We start from the raw sequence: 14,094 nt of genomic DNA, 5'->3' as shown, positions 1-14,094 counted from the left end.
TCGCCGCTGGTCGAGCCTGTGCCGGCCCCGCTGGCCGCCCGGGAAGGCGGGGAGGGGGGGGTGAGGCCCCGCGTGGAGCGAGGGCCGCCGTGAGGTGATCGCTGCTCCCCGGGGAGCGGGGCGGGGGGCGGCCGCCTGGAGCCCATCTGCGGCGCCTCCGGCCTCCTGCGGGAGGGCGGCCCTGTGCTGAGCGGTCCCCATTCCCCCGCGGGGGAGCGAGGCGCCTCAAAGTAGGGAGGAGGGGGCTGTAACGGTTCTAACGGTCGGGGCGCGCGCTGGTGTGTGGGGGTTATGGGGCTCCCTCCCCTCCTGTCACCGAGAACTGAGGTGTCCGGGCCGGGAGGGGCTTGTGGGCGGGCGGGGGGGTTGCGGTGTGGTGGTTCGGCTGTCAGCAGGTGGGGTGGAATCCCGTGGGGTGGAATTCCTCTGCCGAGGGATACAGAGGCCAAAAAAAAAAAAAAAAAAAATTCAAAGAGGTACCCGAGAAGGATGGGAGGAAAGGCCTGTCAAGGTTAACCACCAGGCAAACCACACCAGGTCAAGGGGTTCCCCCTAAACCAGAAATTCCTGGAGGCAGAGAGCACTTGGCAGAGGGATATGCCCTGCACACACCTGTTTTCCTGTGGCCTCTGTTTATTCCCACCCTGGGTGACAGTAGGCTAATTGGACCTTTGGTCTGAACAATCGTGGTTATTCTTACGTGCTTTCTAAACTCTCCTAGATATCCAGTGTGGGCGAGCACCTCACTGGAAATCTCTCTTTTTCCGTATTTTTCGAAAAAATGCAGGAACTTAAGTTTGCGGAGAGTTCTATCCGTTAAATTTTGGGCAAAAAAATCGGTCTGTTGTAAAGTTCTGGGCAGAGAGAGCGACAGGAACCCAAATTAGCCATAATCTTTTAGGGGAAAAAAGCGTTATGAGATCTCTCACAAAAACAGTAGTCCTGTATTTGAGATGGAAAATAAGAAATCTCAAAAAATTGAAGGAGCTAATGGATAGAAAAGACTTCCTTTGCTTTTAGGGCCTTGTATGACAAAAGGGGATGGCATCTGGTTTTCACTTGTTTGGGTTTTTTTTTCCCCCTGTGATTTTAATGGTTTGATTCTTTAGTTGCTACAATATTAGAAGGGATTTCCATTTTAAGTTTGGTTTAATATGTCTTAGCTCCACCCGCCTTCTCCATTCAGTAAAGAATAACTTGTCAGGTAATGCACATTATCAAAGATAAAACTCTGGGCAAAAGCTCAGCACACCTTTGTCAGAACTCTTGACTTCAGATTTTTCTAGCAAGTACAGAAGCTTTTCCCAGAGTCAGTGGTCTTTTTGGGTTGGTCTTCCAATTCTATTGTGCCTTTGATTTAAGACAAACATGTATCCTAAACTTCTAGAGGACCAAAAAAATCCATTGATTCTAAATATGGGACAGTTAAGTCAGTCCTTTTATTGTTGAATTGCTGAGTTGTGTTTATTCTAAGCTTTTTTTCTTTTCTTTTTTAGAATTATTCAGTATGTCTTCACTAACAGAAAAGGACAGACCAATTGTTCAGCTGTTACTGAACACTGGCACTTGCCCACGATGTATTTTGAGGTTCTGCTGCGTGGGATCACAGGCGCTTTATAGATGTCCATACAAGGTTTGTTCTTTGTGTTCCTAATTAGAACTTGTGAACATATGAATGCAGTGTTCTTTGCACTACCTTGGAGGAGAAGGTTGTTGTGTTCTTGGGCTCTTTGCCTGAGAGGAAAACATTTTGCAAAATGAGTTATGAAAAATAACTGCTGCTACACTGTGCAATTTTGAGAAATTACAAGAATCATAGAATATAACAATTGTTGTGGGTTAAATGTTAAGTTTGACTGTGGAAGTTGCTATGTATTTCCTGAAAACACCAGAAAACAGGGCGTGTTAGCTTCTGCACATCATGGCTCTATCACTTTAGAAGCAGAACAGCTATGACTGCTCCCTCTGTTCTTTTTCCTTTAATGTAATAAATAGTAAAGGGGTTGTGGGCAGTGCCGCTGATGCAGAGGAGGAACCATCTATGCTCCAGACTTTTTTGCTTCATACTTCCTTCTTCTTTCAGTAGGATTGGTAGGGGGATGTAACTGAAAAACTGCAGAGCACAGGTTAAGGATAAATCTTCCTTTTTCAGTCAATCGAACACAATGTTATTAGGCATCCTTTTTAGCTGACCTTAGTGCTGAAATTCAGTCATCAAATTTTTCCTAGCTGTGCACAATCATTCTTGCCTTTGTTCTTCTACTTGTTACTCCTCAGCTTGGTTTTGGTGATTTGCTCCTCCTCCGTATTGGTTCTTTGAGACCAATTGTGTAGGCCAAATAAACATCTCCATTTATCTGGTTTAATCCCGTGACTTTATGCTTCCATCTTCTGATGTCTGTCTTGATTGTTTCACCTTTGTTCAAGTTTAGACTCCCCAGAATTTATTTTTAACATCTTTCTTCCATATCCTTTTTGCTTTTCTATCAATGATTTGAGAAGTGTTCATTCTGTATGCTATTTTTTATTCTTTTGCATCTCAACAACACAGTAACTGCTGTCTTTGTTACTGAAGACCTTTTAATAAATCTTTCTTTCTGAACTATGTGTTGCCTCTATCTCTCATCCTTCCTAAAATTCAGAGACATGCAGGTAATGCATCCTTTAATTTTTATAGGCTTCTCTCTTTATATGAAGTTCTTCCTTTATGTATTTAATTTCACTCTCACCTGTATCTGCTCTCATTTTCTTCTCATACTATACTAGCCAACTCTCTTCCTAATCATCTGAGCTAATGGAGTTGGTAGAATTCAATGCTAACATAATCTAAATGACAAATAGGCCATAAACATCTATTTCCATTGAATAGTGATGGGGCCAAAGATAAATGCATTTTTGCAGGTTACGTCTGTAAAATGTTTTCACTCTTATTGGATGATAAAGAAGTGTTTTCAGCAAAATTCAGTTTCTCTGGATAACATTTTGAGAGCAGTAGAGCATGAAGCTTTTTAATTGTCTAGGTGTCTGTTGGTATAAATTCCAAGTTATAAATTACATACACTAAAGCTAAACTGGAATGGTTAGTACTACCTTTTAGAATTGTATTGTAAGTTCTTGTTACACCATTGGAGAAAAGAGGAAAGACCAACAACAGTATGATTCCTCTGTTTGTGTTAGGATTTAATGAAGGATTTAAAAGAATTTCTGAAAAATAATCAAGAAAAAGAAGATACTGTTTGTTTTGACGTAGTTGATCCACCTTGTAAGAGAATCAGACTTGAACACACAGAAGAAGGACCTGATGAACTGAACCACAATGGAGCACTCCAGCAGATTCCTTCAGTTAATAATGAAAATACTGCAATGGAGAACTCAGCTGTGAAGGTTTGCAATGTGTGTTTGGGAATTCTTCAGGAGTTCTGCGAGGCTGACTTTGTTAAAAAGGTAAATAACCAGTTCTTAATCTTCATGTGTGCTTTTATTGGAGCTTGTGTATATTGGCGCCCAAAGTATAGAGCTGGTTATTACAAACAACATGCAGTTAAGCAATTGGGAGAAAGCTACTGGAAAACAAGCCGAAACATTTACCTGTTTCGAATATTTGGAAGGTAGATGGCGCCATTCAACTACATACTGCTCATTGACAGTGTTTGCATACCTCCTGTGCAGCTGGGAAATAACATTTGTCAGTGTGACCACGTTTTACCCAGGCCTTGTCATAATGTAACCTTTTTTTAAAAAATAGCAGTGTAGGTGCAATGGAATGACTGCTAGGAGCACATTTTCCTAAGAAAAGGACTAACAGGTACGTGGTTACTTGAATTTAGGAGATAACCTGAGATTCAGCTGCTTAGATTACAAGGAAAACCTCACTGTAAATGGTGACCTCTCTTTACTTTTGCTATATGAAGGGCAAATAAGGCATCAAGTGCTGTGCTCTTCAGCTTAACTGCGTATTCCTAATATAGCACGAGTCTGTCTTTACCATGTGCTACTATTTAGAAAGCCACAGAGGAAGAAAATGTTTTGGTGGTACAACAGACTGTAGATAATAGAGAAAATACGAGTTAGGAGAGAATGTAGGCATAACGAGTGTTGCAAACATCATCTCTGAGCAATAAAATTGCTTATGTGACAAATTGAAATATCAGCGAGAAAAATCCCACTTGTATTTGAGATGTTTAAAGGAGTTTTAATAGAAAAGAATTTGGTTTAATAGCATGAGTATACTTAAAAATGGGCCTAAACAGAAAGCATAGGATATAGTTTCTGTTGTAGTGCATGTTTCTTTTTCGTTTCCATTGGCAGAGTATATATATTTTTTACAAAATCTAGTTATAAGGCTTGTTTCAGAGTTACTCTCTTGAGTAGCAATGGAAAATCTGGTAGCATTTATTAAGGCACCGCAAAAGCTGATTATTTTATAAGGAAATTTCCTTATCTGAGATGTTGATTTCACCTTGAAATTTCAGAATTCATCTTTAACATTCACTAAAATCACTGACGTTTTGGCTGACTTCTCCATGTGTGTTTAAGTTTACTTCCAGTAGGGGCATCTAGCCATCGTCTCTCACTAGCGTACTTTAAAATGTTTGATGTGTGTTCGGGTTCTTACTTTATTTCCAGTGACAAACATGATTTTTTTACAATGAAGAGTGATTATGAATTACTGCTGTGGATACCTGTTTATTCCTGTCTTATCCCAGGTTCTTAAACATTTTTATTGTTATAGAATTGTATCACTGCCGTGAAGAAAAACATTCAGAGTCAGCTGTTCTAGCCTTTGGTCACTGTGGTATAATTCATTGCACTAAGATTTTGGTATACAATTGTTCTTAGCCTTAAAATAGAGAGTTTGGTTGTTTCATAGCAGTAAGGATACAGTTTGTTAGTAACTTTGTTTGTTTTTTTTTTAACAGAACAAAAAAAGATTTCAATAAGTTTTTAGGGATTACTCTGGTGTGTATGTTCAGCATCTATCTGAATGTGTATTAACATGGATTTACAGTGATTATGCTAGAATAAAGAATATCCTAAAAGATTATCAACTCAGTTCCATTGCTGTGGTTTAATATTGGAATCCTTCGCTTACAGGTGTGCCAAAAGGTTAATTCCGCTGACTACCAGTTCACTAGTTTTGTATTTTCTGTGTCGCTGCCCCCACAGCTGTCTGTTAGGGAGGTAAGTGTTTACAGATATTTCTTCATAACTTAAATGCATATTAAGGAAAGTAACTGTGGAGTGTAGAAGCTGGAGGTGGTTTGATTTTTAATTGCTATTGTTTAAAAAACGAAAAACACATGCTCGAAGTGAAGTCTGCTCTCCTCTTCCTTGTTGGTGAGTATTATTCTAATTAACAAAGTGTCTGAGTCACTTTAGTTTTCAGTTAGCCCGGGAGTTACTTTACATCTGAAAATCTAAAAGGAGTTTCTTTAAACCCTCAGTGTATTGTTTCCTTTGGTACAGATGCCAGCTCTGCTTTGTGGATCTTCTCAGAGAAGGAACTGCACAGCTGGTGCCTTTCCTGAAATAAATGATAATTGGTAGTGCAGAATACAAATGAGGGAACTTGAAGATGAACTCTTTAACTGTTCTCCATTTTAAATGATGTGAAAATACACATTTTAATAGTCACCTGTCTTGGGCATTGTTGAAAGTCTAGATTTGTAAAACTACAGTTAATAGCAGTTATAAAACTACTGATTTTAATGGCAATCTTAATCAAACTTAAATTGTTTACATTTCTGTAGTGTGGAGTGTATAACCCTGGTAATATTTTTTTTTTTTAAATTGAGGGAGCATACTAAGCATAGTAGAACTTGGTCAATAAAGCGACAATTTTTGCTTAGTTGTGGGTTGTTTTACAATGTTCCCCTGCTTTCTGATATAAAGTGATGCAAAAATACTATTCTAAAGGACAACATGTAAATCTTTTATGATGGATGCCTGCTGTGGTAAGATGTAGTAGAAGCTTCAGTGAACACGGCAGAAAGAAGTGTAGGTGGTCTTGGATTTATATATAAAGCTGCGGTGAGGTCTATTCCCATCCCACACAGTTTGATTGTTAAATAATCTACTACACTTTTAGTGTTGATTTGTACTGTTGGTTCTGGCATCTCGGGCAAATGCCAGTGTAATAGCTGCATTGTGCTAACATACATTCTACTTCTAAGTCTTCTCGAAGCTAAGATTCTCTACTTCCCATCTGATATTAAGCATAGTTGGTGTGTTTGCTTCAGCTGCCACTGTGTCTGGTAAAATAATACCAGAAGAAATTGCTCTGTGCTTTCTGAACGGATGAACCCTCCTTATTCCCGTTTGATTTTATGGTCGTCCAAAAAATGAGATATGTCAAAAAAACACTTTCAGGTGAGGTGAATATATGCATGTGTGCCCATGATGCTCCGTGAAACTCCAAATGTAGGTCAAACTTACTCCAGCTTAATGCCCGGTGTAAGCTTAGGTGTTTAAAAGAAGTGGAGCCTTATTATTTTTAGGGTACTATTGATCAGGTCTTTTGCATTTCCACTCTACCTTTGCTAGTCATTAGTGAGAGCTCCCTTACTCTATTCATTATTGCCTCAATGATCAAAAACAAAGTGATGCACAGAATCTTCTGGCTAGATTCCCAACTGCAATTCCCATGTTATCAAGTTCTTAATACGCTTCCATTATGCATCTTTAGCTTGACAGCTTTAGTTTATCCAACTTAAAAATGGCTTATTTTTTTTATTATTTCCGTAGCATAGCTATGTAATGATGGAGGCGAGGAATTTGATGCTATGCTGCTCTTTCTCGCACTCTTTGTGGGTCTTTGCCAGAATGCCTCGGTAGAGGGGGTTATTGCATTGCAGTTCTGGCTCAGTGATGTTCTCACACTAATGTGAACAAGCAGGGCAAGTGTTTCTCTCTGCTTTTGAGGTAGTCTTGGCTGTAAATGGAAGCAAAAAATAACAGTTTGCTTCAGAGAGTTCCTCTTACTGATCGAAATGTTGATGATACACTGAGACTGTGTGGACTGGGAAAACTGACTTTGCAAATGCAGTTAGTAGAAACCCAGATTTATTACTTTATAACAATTTTGTCTTCTAAGTGCAATAAATCATTAGTTAGATAAAAGCAATGAGATGTAATTTTTAACCTATTGATCTGCTTCATTCAAGCTATCGTGTCCTTATGTTCAAGCAAGCAAACAAACAATACTACAGTGCTTGGTACAACCAAGGGAATAAAAGTTGTGGTGTGGGTTCAGAAATGAATAGGTGGAGTGAGGTGAGTGAGTAGGAAGCTCCAAATCCAGATCTGTTCTCTTTGGAAACACTTCTGGTTTGTCTGGGAGCAGGTCTGCATTAGGAAGTTCCTGCTATCCTTTCTCTTCCATCCCTTCAGTCTCGCCAAATGCTAAACCAGCTGTTTGTGTAGCTGTGCTCTGGCTGAAGGGGTGAAAATGGGTGATGGTGGAGAAAGAACCTCTTTAAAATCATGGGGGTTTATTTAGCACCTGTCACTTCAAAAAATAATTGGTAAAAGCAGCTCCTGTTTTACAGTTAGAGAAAAGCAGCAAGTAATATAATATGTCAAAGTATCTCAAATATCTCAAAATGCTTCGTGTTGAAAAGAGGTCTTTTGTTAAATTCTGCTTTTAATTCTTTGAACTGCACTGTACAAGAACATATGTAATTTTATCATAAAAGGACTCCCCAAAGACAGCCTCCCTCCCATTGACCTTTTGTATGACACACACATTTTCTCTGACTTCTTTTTAACAAAAAAATCAGAAACTGCCTTTTAATATTACCTTCAACTAATTTAATTATGACAGTTGTCATCCTGCCAAGTCTAAAATGTATGATAGGAGCTGAAGAAGAGTGGGACATAAAATCTACATTTGCAAAGTATTTGTATCTGTAATGCAAAAACCCTATCACCTCTTTCCCCAAGTAGGATATTTGATTAAAATAAATCATAACTACAGGAGTCCCAAGTTTATGTCAGACAACTATATTAGAATGTGAAGCGAGTCATGCCCTTCAAAAGGGTGACTGTTAGCTATGTCTGTAGTCTCAGTTGTGATCCATCATCCTGGTACTTGCTACAAGGACGTTGATGCAAATAGCATCTGTAGTCATTACTCCCTGTAGGGCTGTGTATACCTCATCATGGAATTCCCCATCTCGAAGCTCTTTTCTAATACAGTGAAAAAAAGGCTGTGGCTGGGATTGCACATGGTATTTCAACTGTTGCCACTGTGATCCCTCAGATAGCATTAGAATAATAACCTGCAGCTTGTAATCAATATAGCGGCTGAGCTAGTGTATTTCAGAAATATGTTTGCTGTTAAGCATTGCCCTGCAGGCTTGAGCTCTGTAATGAGCATTTTTCATTTTCAAACCACTTCACAAACATAAAGTAATTATGAAGTGGAGGGATCTGATCCCCTGCTTCACATACAGCTGGGAGAGAGCAGAGCGGGGGAGTGAAGGCATAGGGGTAGGGGGGTTTGGCTGGCTTGGTGACTGAATGTGATTTGGAATTTGGGATCTTTTGGCTTCTGTGCTCACAGTACCCTAATCTATTGTTTCCTCTTAATTGAAGGGAAAAAGCAATTTCTTTAATTTTCTTTCAATTTTGAAGTCAAGAGAGAGGATGTGAAATTTGACTTGTGCTCTCATTTTAGCATAGTTACTTGCACGCAGAAGTTTTCTCTATTTTGTAATTGTACGCCTGTAAAACAGGGGAAAGGTGTGAGATTAGCCACCTGACTGAGTACCAAACCTACATGCTTTAAATCAAGGCATATGTGATTTCTTTAAACTGGCATTTGTCAAATGCAGATTTCTAGACCAAGTTTTATGGTTGTCATGTTCTCTAGTTCTGAATTATGTTCAAGGAACTTCAGTTGGAAACTATTTTTATTTATGATTTTATCTGGGTTATTATGCAAACAAGATTACGATATACTTCAAGCAGTCTTACTCATACTGTCTACATATGCAGGATAATGAATCACAGTGAATTTGAGTGAACAGTGTTCCATCAATACAACTATATTTCTTTGGTTCAGTAGCATGCAGTTTTGTGTATCGTGTATCTAACAAAATTTGTGTCCTCTCTCCCTCATCCCTTTTTCCCCTTAACATTTCTAGCATTGTTTTTAGGATTCCCTCATTCTTTTAGATGTACCAGAGGAAGGTTATTAGACATTTTTTTGATTGAGTTCCTCTATCAGCATGTAAAAGAGATCTACGATGGGGTTCCTTCTGATTTCTATGAAAAGATGATGTGATCTTGGCTGTGCTCCTTTAAGTTTGATATAAGTTTTCAAACATGTATTTAAATCAGTGGTGTTCACTGCTTTTGAGATACCAGCTCTTTTGGACATTCCACATGTATATATGGTTGTATAGCAACCCTATGGAGTCACCTTTCTCTGGCACTTCACTAGTAGCCTGCAGTCCACAAACTGAAAACTACAAATTTTGATTTTTTTCACTGTAGTTATTTCAAGCCAACAACATGATTTTTGGAATTCATCTTCAGTGAGGATGGTGAGACTAGGTGTCCAGACTGCGTACAGGTTCTATTAGTTAAGTGGCGTCCTGCCAGCTTTAATGTATTTTGTTTTTGTTAGTAGCGGAAGAACTGAGACCGTTATTGTTGTTGCTGCTTCGTTGTAGGAGGTTTTGAGGGGAGTTTTTTTCTTCTTATTAATTGCTTTTGCACTGATAGGCATTCTGTTGAAATGGAAAAATTGTATGGTTCTTCTGAATACCTGTGTCCAGCATCACATTTTTTCCACGTAATTAAAGACCTAATAGAAAGGCCGTTTGAGGTCAAAGTTACAATTCTGGTTAACTGTAACGCACTTCAGTTTAGTAAGGTAGTTTTCATTGTAGTGCAGATAATGGCACTCACTCCTGGCCCATGTGGAGGCAAAATTTAAAGCCCAGAACGCTAAACAATTACTGCACAGAACTAATAGATCATCTTGTAGAATCAATATTGTCAGTACAAAGAGAAGCAAGTGAGACTGCCAAAGGGTGCACCTCTAAAGTGTTTGGCTCCGCAGAGCAGGGTGTGGTACAGATATGCCTTTGGAAGCTTTTGGCATTAGCAATGTTGTTTGGAAATCTTCAGTTTCTTGATCCTTTTTAATTTTGTTCGAGTCTGTTAGTGTTGGCTGTTCTCCTTTGTGCTTAATCTTGTGTTTTTGTATTGTCCTTTCGTACCACTGGTAGTTCTAATTCTGCTTTTGAACTTTGTTATAACCATTGTTAATTCTTACACTGCTGAGTTCCATTTGTTGGCTGGGACACCTAAGTGATGGTTTGTGGTCTTCTTTCCTGGGCGGTGTCACATCTAAGAGGCCTCTATGTTGTTTGTTTACATACTTAAGGCTGCTAGAGAGTGGGGTAGATTTTGAGGAAGTATTTGCTATGTACGGATTGAAGACAATCAAGCACTAGAGCAGGTTGTCCAGGGAGATGGTGCTGTCTCCATTACTCCATTTCAAGGACTCATTGGACAGAGCCCTGAGCAACCTTGCCTGGTTTCATAGGTGAGCCTGCTACAAGTGTAATGTTGGATAGAGACCTGCTGAGGTCCCTGAATTATTCTGTGATCACACATGTAAAGAAAATATTACTTCTTGTAACCTCCACTCAAAGAAGCGCATCAGGAGCTGCAGAAGGTGGTATTCACAGAGGATCTCCACAAAGTAACAGAGGGGCAATTGAGAAATGAAAAAGGAGAGTTCAAGGTTGAATCTGTCCATGATTCTCAGATCACATCTTCCAGCCATTCCTATATATGCTTTGTGATAAATAATTATTAGTGAACTCGAGCATTTGTACTAAAAGCTCTAGAATTATTCCTTCTGTTCCTCAGCTTTCTCATATTCAGCCTGTGTCTCCTAAACTAAGTGGTGTGCTTTAAATAAGGGGGCAATCCTGAGGGGAAGGGTTCGCGATTACCACGAGACCAAGTATGTCTTTTATTTCATGTTTTTTATAAGGGATGATAACTGAATAGTTTATATTTTTTTAAAAAATTCATATGTTAAATCAGTTTTCATATACCATCCATTTAGACACTTTTAATTTCTCTGTGTGGTAGATAACTGTCGGTTGCACTTGACTTAGGCTGTCAGAGTCTTTTTCTAGTTATAGTATTAATAGCAAGTTTCAAAGTGTGTTTAATGCAGCCTGATCTTTTTTTTTTTTTAAAGCCAGATTGGATTTGAGGTGAATTGCAAAGTGTTGTCTTGCAAATAAAAACAAATAGCAATCCTATCTTTCCATTTCTAAAGCAAAAGCTAAATTAAAATCCTAATAATTCCTTTTTGTCCTGAGTTTTTAAAACATTATTCCTTCTGCTAATAGTCTCTCAAATTGTTGGGAGTTTTGAGCCTTAATTTCACTTGCTTGCTTTTTTTTTTTTTCTTCTTTTCTTCCTGGGCATGCCTGGTGACCTATAGCGTGCTGCTTGGCTGCTGGTAAAACAGGAAATGGGGTGAGTAATTTCTTTTGGCAACCCTCATACCACTTCTGTTAGAGAGTTCTCCAGATTTAGAGAAAGGAGAGATACTCTTACTATAACTTTTTTCCAGCGTAGTAGAAATGAGAAACCACTTAATGCAGTGGACCTGCTGAGACAAGTATGTTAAGAGAGAATTTTAACCAAGCAATTAATGCTGTATTTTCGAGGTCAAGAAAGTTGCATTCATATAAATGTATTTCTGCTGACAGTTGTGGAATATGTAGAGTCACTTCTATGTTCTTGGCCAAGATTTTCACTTACCTTCAAAACTAAGCATAAGGAAATTCAGAATTGGGATGTGCTGTCATTTTATTTGGGTTTTTTTATTTTCTTATTGTCCATAGCTTTTGTTGTATGACTGACAAGAACTCTTTTATATAGCCACCATTCGTCTATATAAATGTTGAGCAGGCAAGAAGTTGATTTTATAGTCTTGTTATGAAACTATTGTCCAGTTTACTTGATGCTTACAAAGGATAAGATGGCAGCTGGTTTAGTTTTTTGTTTATTTTTACCTGGTTTGACTTTAATTGGCGTTTCTTATCTCCTTTGCCTCATAGTGTGATTATAGCTAGGACATGGCATTTCAACTTGGAGTGCAGGCTGTCTGTCCAACTGTGCACTTTGGGTTAGCTTAATGGTCCTGAGAGGTGCCATGATGCCATCTGTGAGCCAAAATCTTCTTGTACATGGAAGACATAGTGAAATACAGACCTCTTCAGGTTTAGCTTACATTAATAGTGACAGAAAATTGTTAATCGGATAATGGTGAAAATTCAGTAGTGTAGCAAGAAAGATATTAGTGCAGTGGGTGCATGTTACTTTTGACTCTTCTTTTTTATACCTCACTGTTTTGAAATCAATTTAAACGCTTGATTCTTTGTCTACTCCAGGACACTCCCATTCCTGGCCAAATGAGAACGTATTAGAGCCATTTTGAATGGGTAAATTGTCTTTGTGGGCAAGAGGAAAGAAATGCACTTCTCTCAAAGTTAGTTGAGGATACTGAACTAGTCTTTGGCGGAAGCCATGTTGGCTGGAAGTACCATTTCAAGATACTCATAGAAAGCTAGACTAAAAGGTGATGAATCACTTCCTACTTTGAGATTAATTTAAAAGCAATTGTTTCATTAAATTGCTTGAGAGAAGATGAGACCCTGTAGAGCCACATAGCCTACCATTGGTGCCATTTGTGTAGGAGGACATGCGCTTTGCTCTGTAAGTTCCCAAACAAGTGGTTTGAAATCATGGCTAAACCAGGACACACATACTGGTATCCTTACAGGCATCTGCTCCTTTTAATTTCACTCTCCATCGTCAAAGACACAGGAGTCAAGGCCTGGTCTTGTATGTACAGAGGTAGTTGAGCCTGTTGCAGCAAGGTCAACTGAGGCTGTCATCTGGGCTTTTCCTCTTAGGAATTTGTGCCCACTGGAATTCACACCCTCCTTTAATGAAGGACTAGATAGCCCTTTTAACGATAAAAATAAGTCTAAGGGTTTTTTATTTTTTTCTTTTTAAACAAAGTATTTTTGTGCACATCTCTCTCAGCTCTTCTCCAGGTAGACTCTGGAAAGACTTTTGCAGCTTTTGATCTACTGTGAAGCTATGGCATGAGTTTCCTCAGTGCATGTTCTTTTACACAGAAAAAAAAAAAAGAATCTATTTTTAAATGTTAGCGAAAAAAACACTGCCAAATAGAAACAGGGCAAGACAAGATATTACTTAGGGTGGAAGGTGGACAGGAGGCTCCTTAGCAAGTAGCACAGGTGCTGCCCTGCAGGATCCAGATAACTTGGTTTACTTAAGGTGAACTAGGTGTTGGTTTACCATCAGAAGGATCTTGCCTCTATCTGCATGTACCTGTGGAACAGCCTTTCATTCTTTCATGCCATCGTCTGTCATCTGTATGCTTCGTACTTTTGTCCTTTTTTATTTGTGCATTGCTAGTTACTTCAGTTTGTCTTGAAATACTGTATGTCATGTATCTATCTTTGGCAGACTCCTGTGCAAGTTTACTATTTCTTTGTGTATGTGATTCAGAAAACTGGGCCTTCCCTTGGCAAAGGATGACATTGTTCAGCTGAAAGAAGCTTATAAGTGGATTATTCATCCCCAATTGTCAGAAGAGTTGGGTGTTCCTGCTGACGGAAAGGTGTCGTATAAATAAGAAAACACTTTTTTCTCTGTGTCTTTTATTCTTTTTAATATGTGCTTGTGTGTGTGTGTGATTTTTATACACTTAAATATACAAGGGGGGGAAATAAAAATATATACTTTTTTCCCTCATTAAGATAAACAAGTTGCACTGCTCTTATGTTCACTGTAGGGGGAAGCAGGGGGGAAGCTCTTTTAACCAGAGATCTCCAAGACTCAATACTGAGGAGTCCAGTCTTCATTTTTGTATGCATAGATCATTGCATCTTCTGAAACCGTCGTAGTCTTTTCCTAAATCTCTTGCTCTTGGGCTGCCACCCTCTTTTTATCAATGAGACTTTTTCAGTTTTCTTATTTTCCAGGCTCTCTGTTTTCCAGAGGTTAAGGAATGCTCACACA

General features: G+C 38.9%; 1 protein-coding gene across 4 annotated transcripts in view; it reads left to right on the top strand.

Moving 5' to 3' along the window:
• Window positions 1-4: 4 nt before the first annotated feature.
• The window catches only part of PUS10 (pseudouridine synthase 10), a 35,219-nt gene continuing 21,129 nt past the window's right edge, over window positions 5-14,094 (top strand). The window contains exons 1-6 of one of the 4 annotated variants that reach the window (XM_063331194.1): window positions 5-94; window positions 1,497-1,633; window positions 3,178-3,444; window positions 5,095-5,181; window positions 11,477-11,511; window positions 13,582-13,693. In XM_063331194.1, the coding sequence (XP_063187264.1) occupies window positions 1,508-1,633; window positions 3,178-3,444; window positions 5,095-5,181; window positions 11,477-11,511; window positions 13,582-13,693 (627 nt within the window). In that variant the 5' untranslated portion in view covers window positions 5-94; window positions 1,497-1,507. The other 3 variants (XM_063331193.1, XM_063331195.1, XM_063331196.1) reach the window with 3 other exon arrangements.

This window comes from Chroicocephalus ridibundus, chromosome 3 (assembly GCF_963924245.1).
Source record: "Chroicocephalus ridibundus chromosome 3, bChrRid1.1, whole genome shotgun sequence".
Classification (NCBI taxonomy): Eukaryota; Metazoa; Chordata; class Aves; order Charadriiformes; family Laridae; genus Chroicocephalus; species Chroicocephalus ridibundus.
Note: the sequence above shows the minus strand (reverse complement) of the source record. Positions and strands in the feature narration are given on the sequence as shown.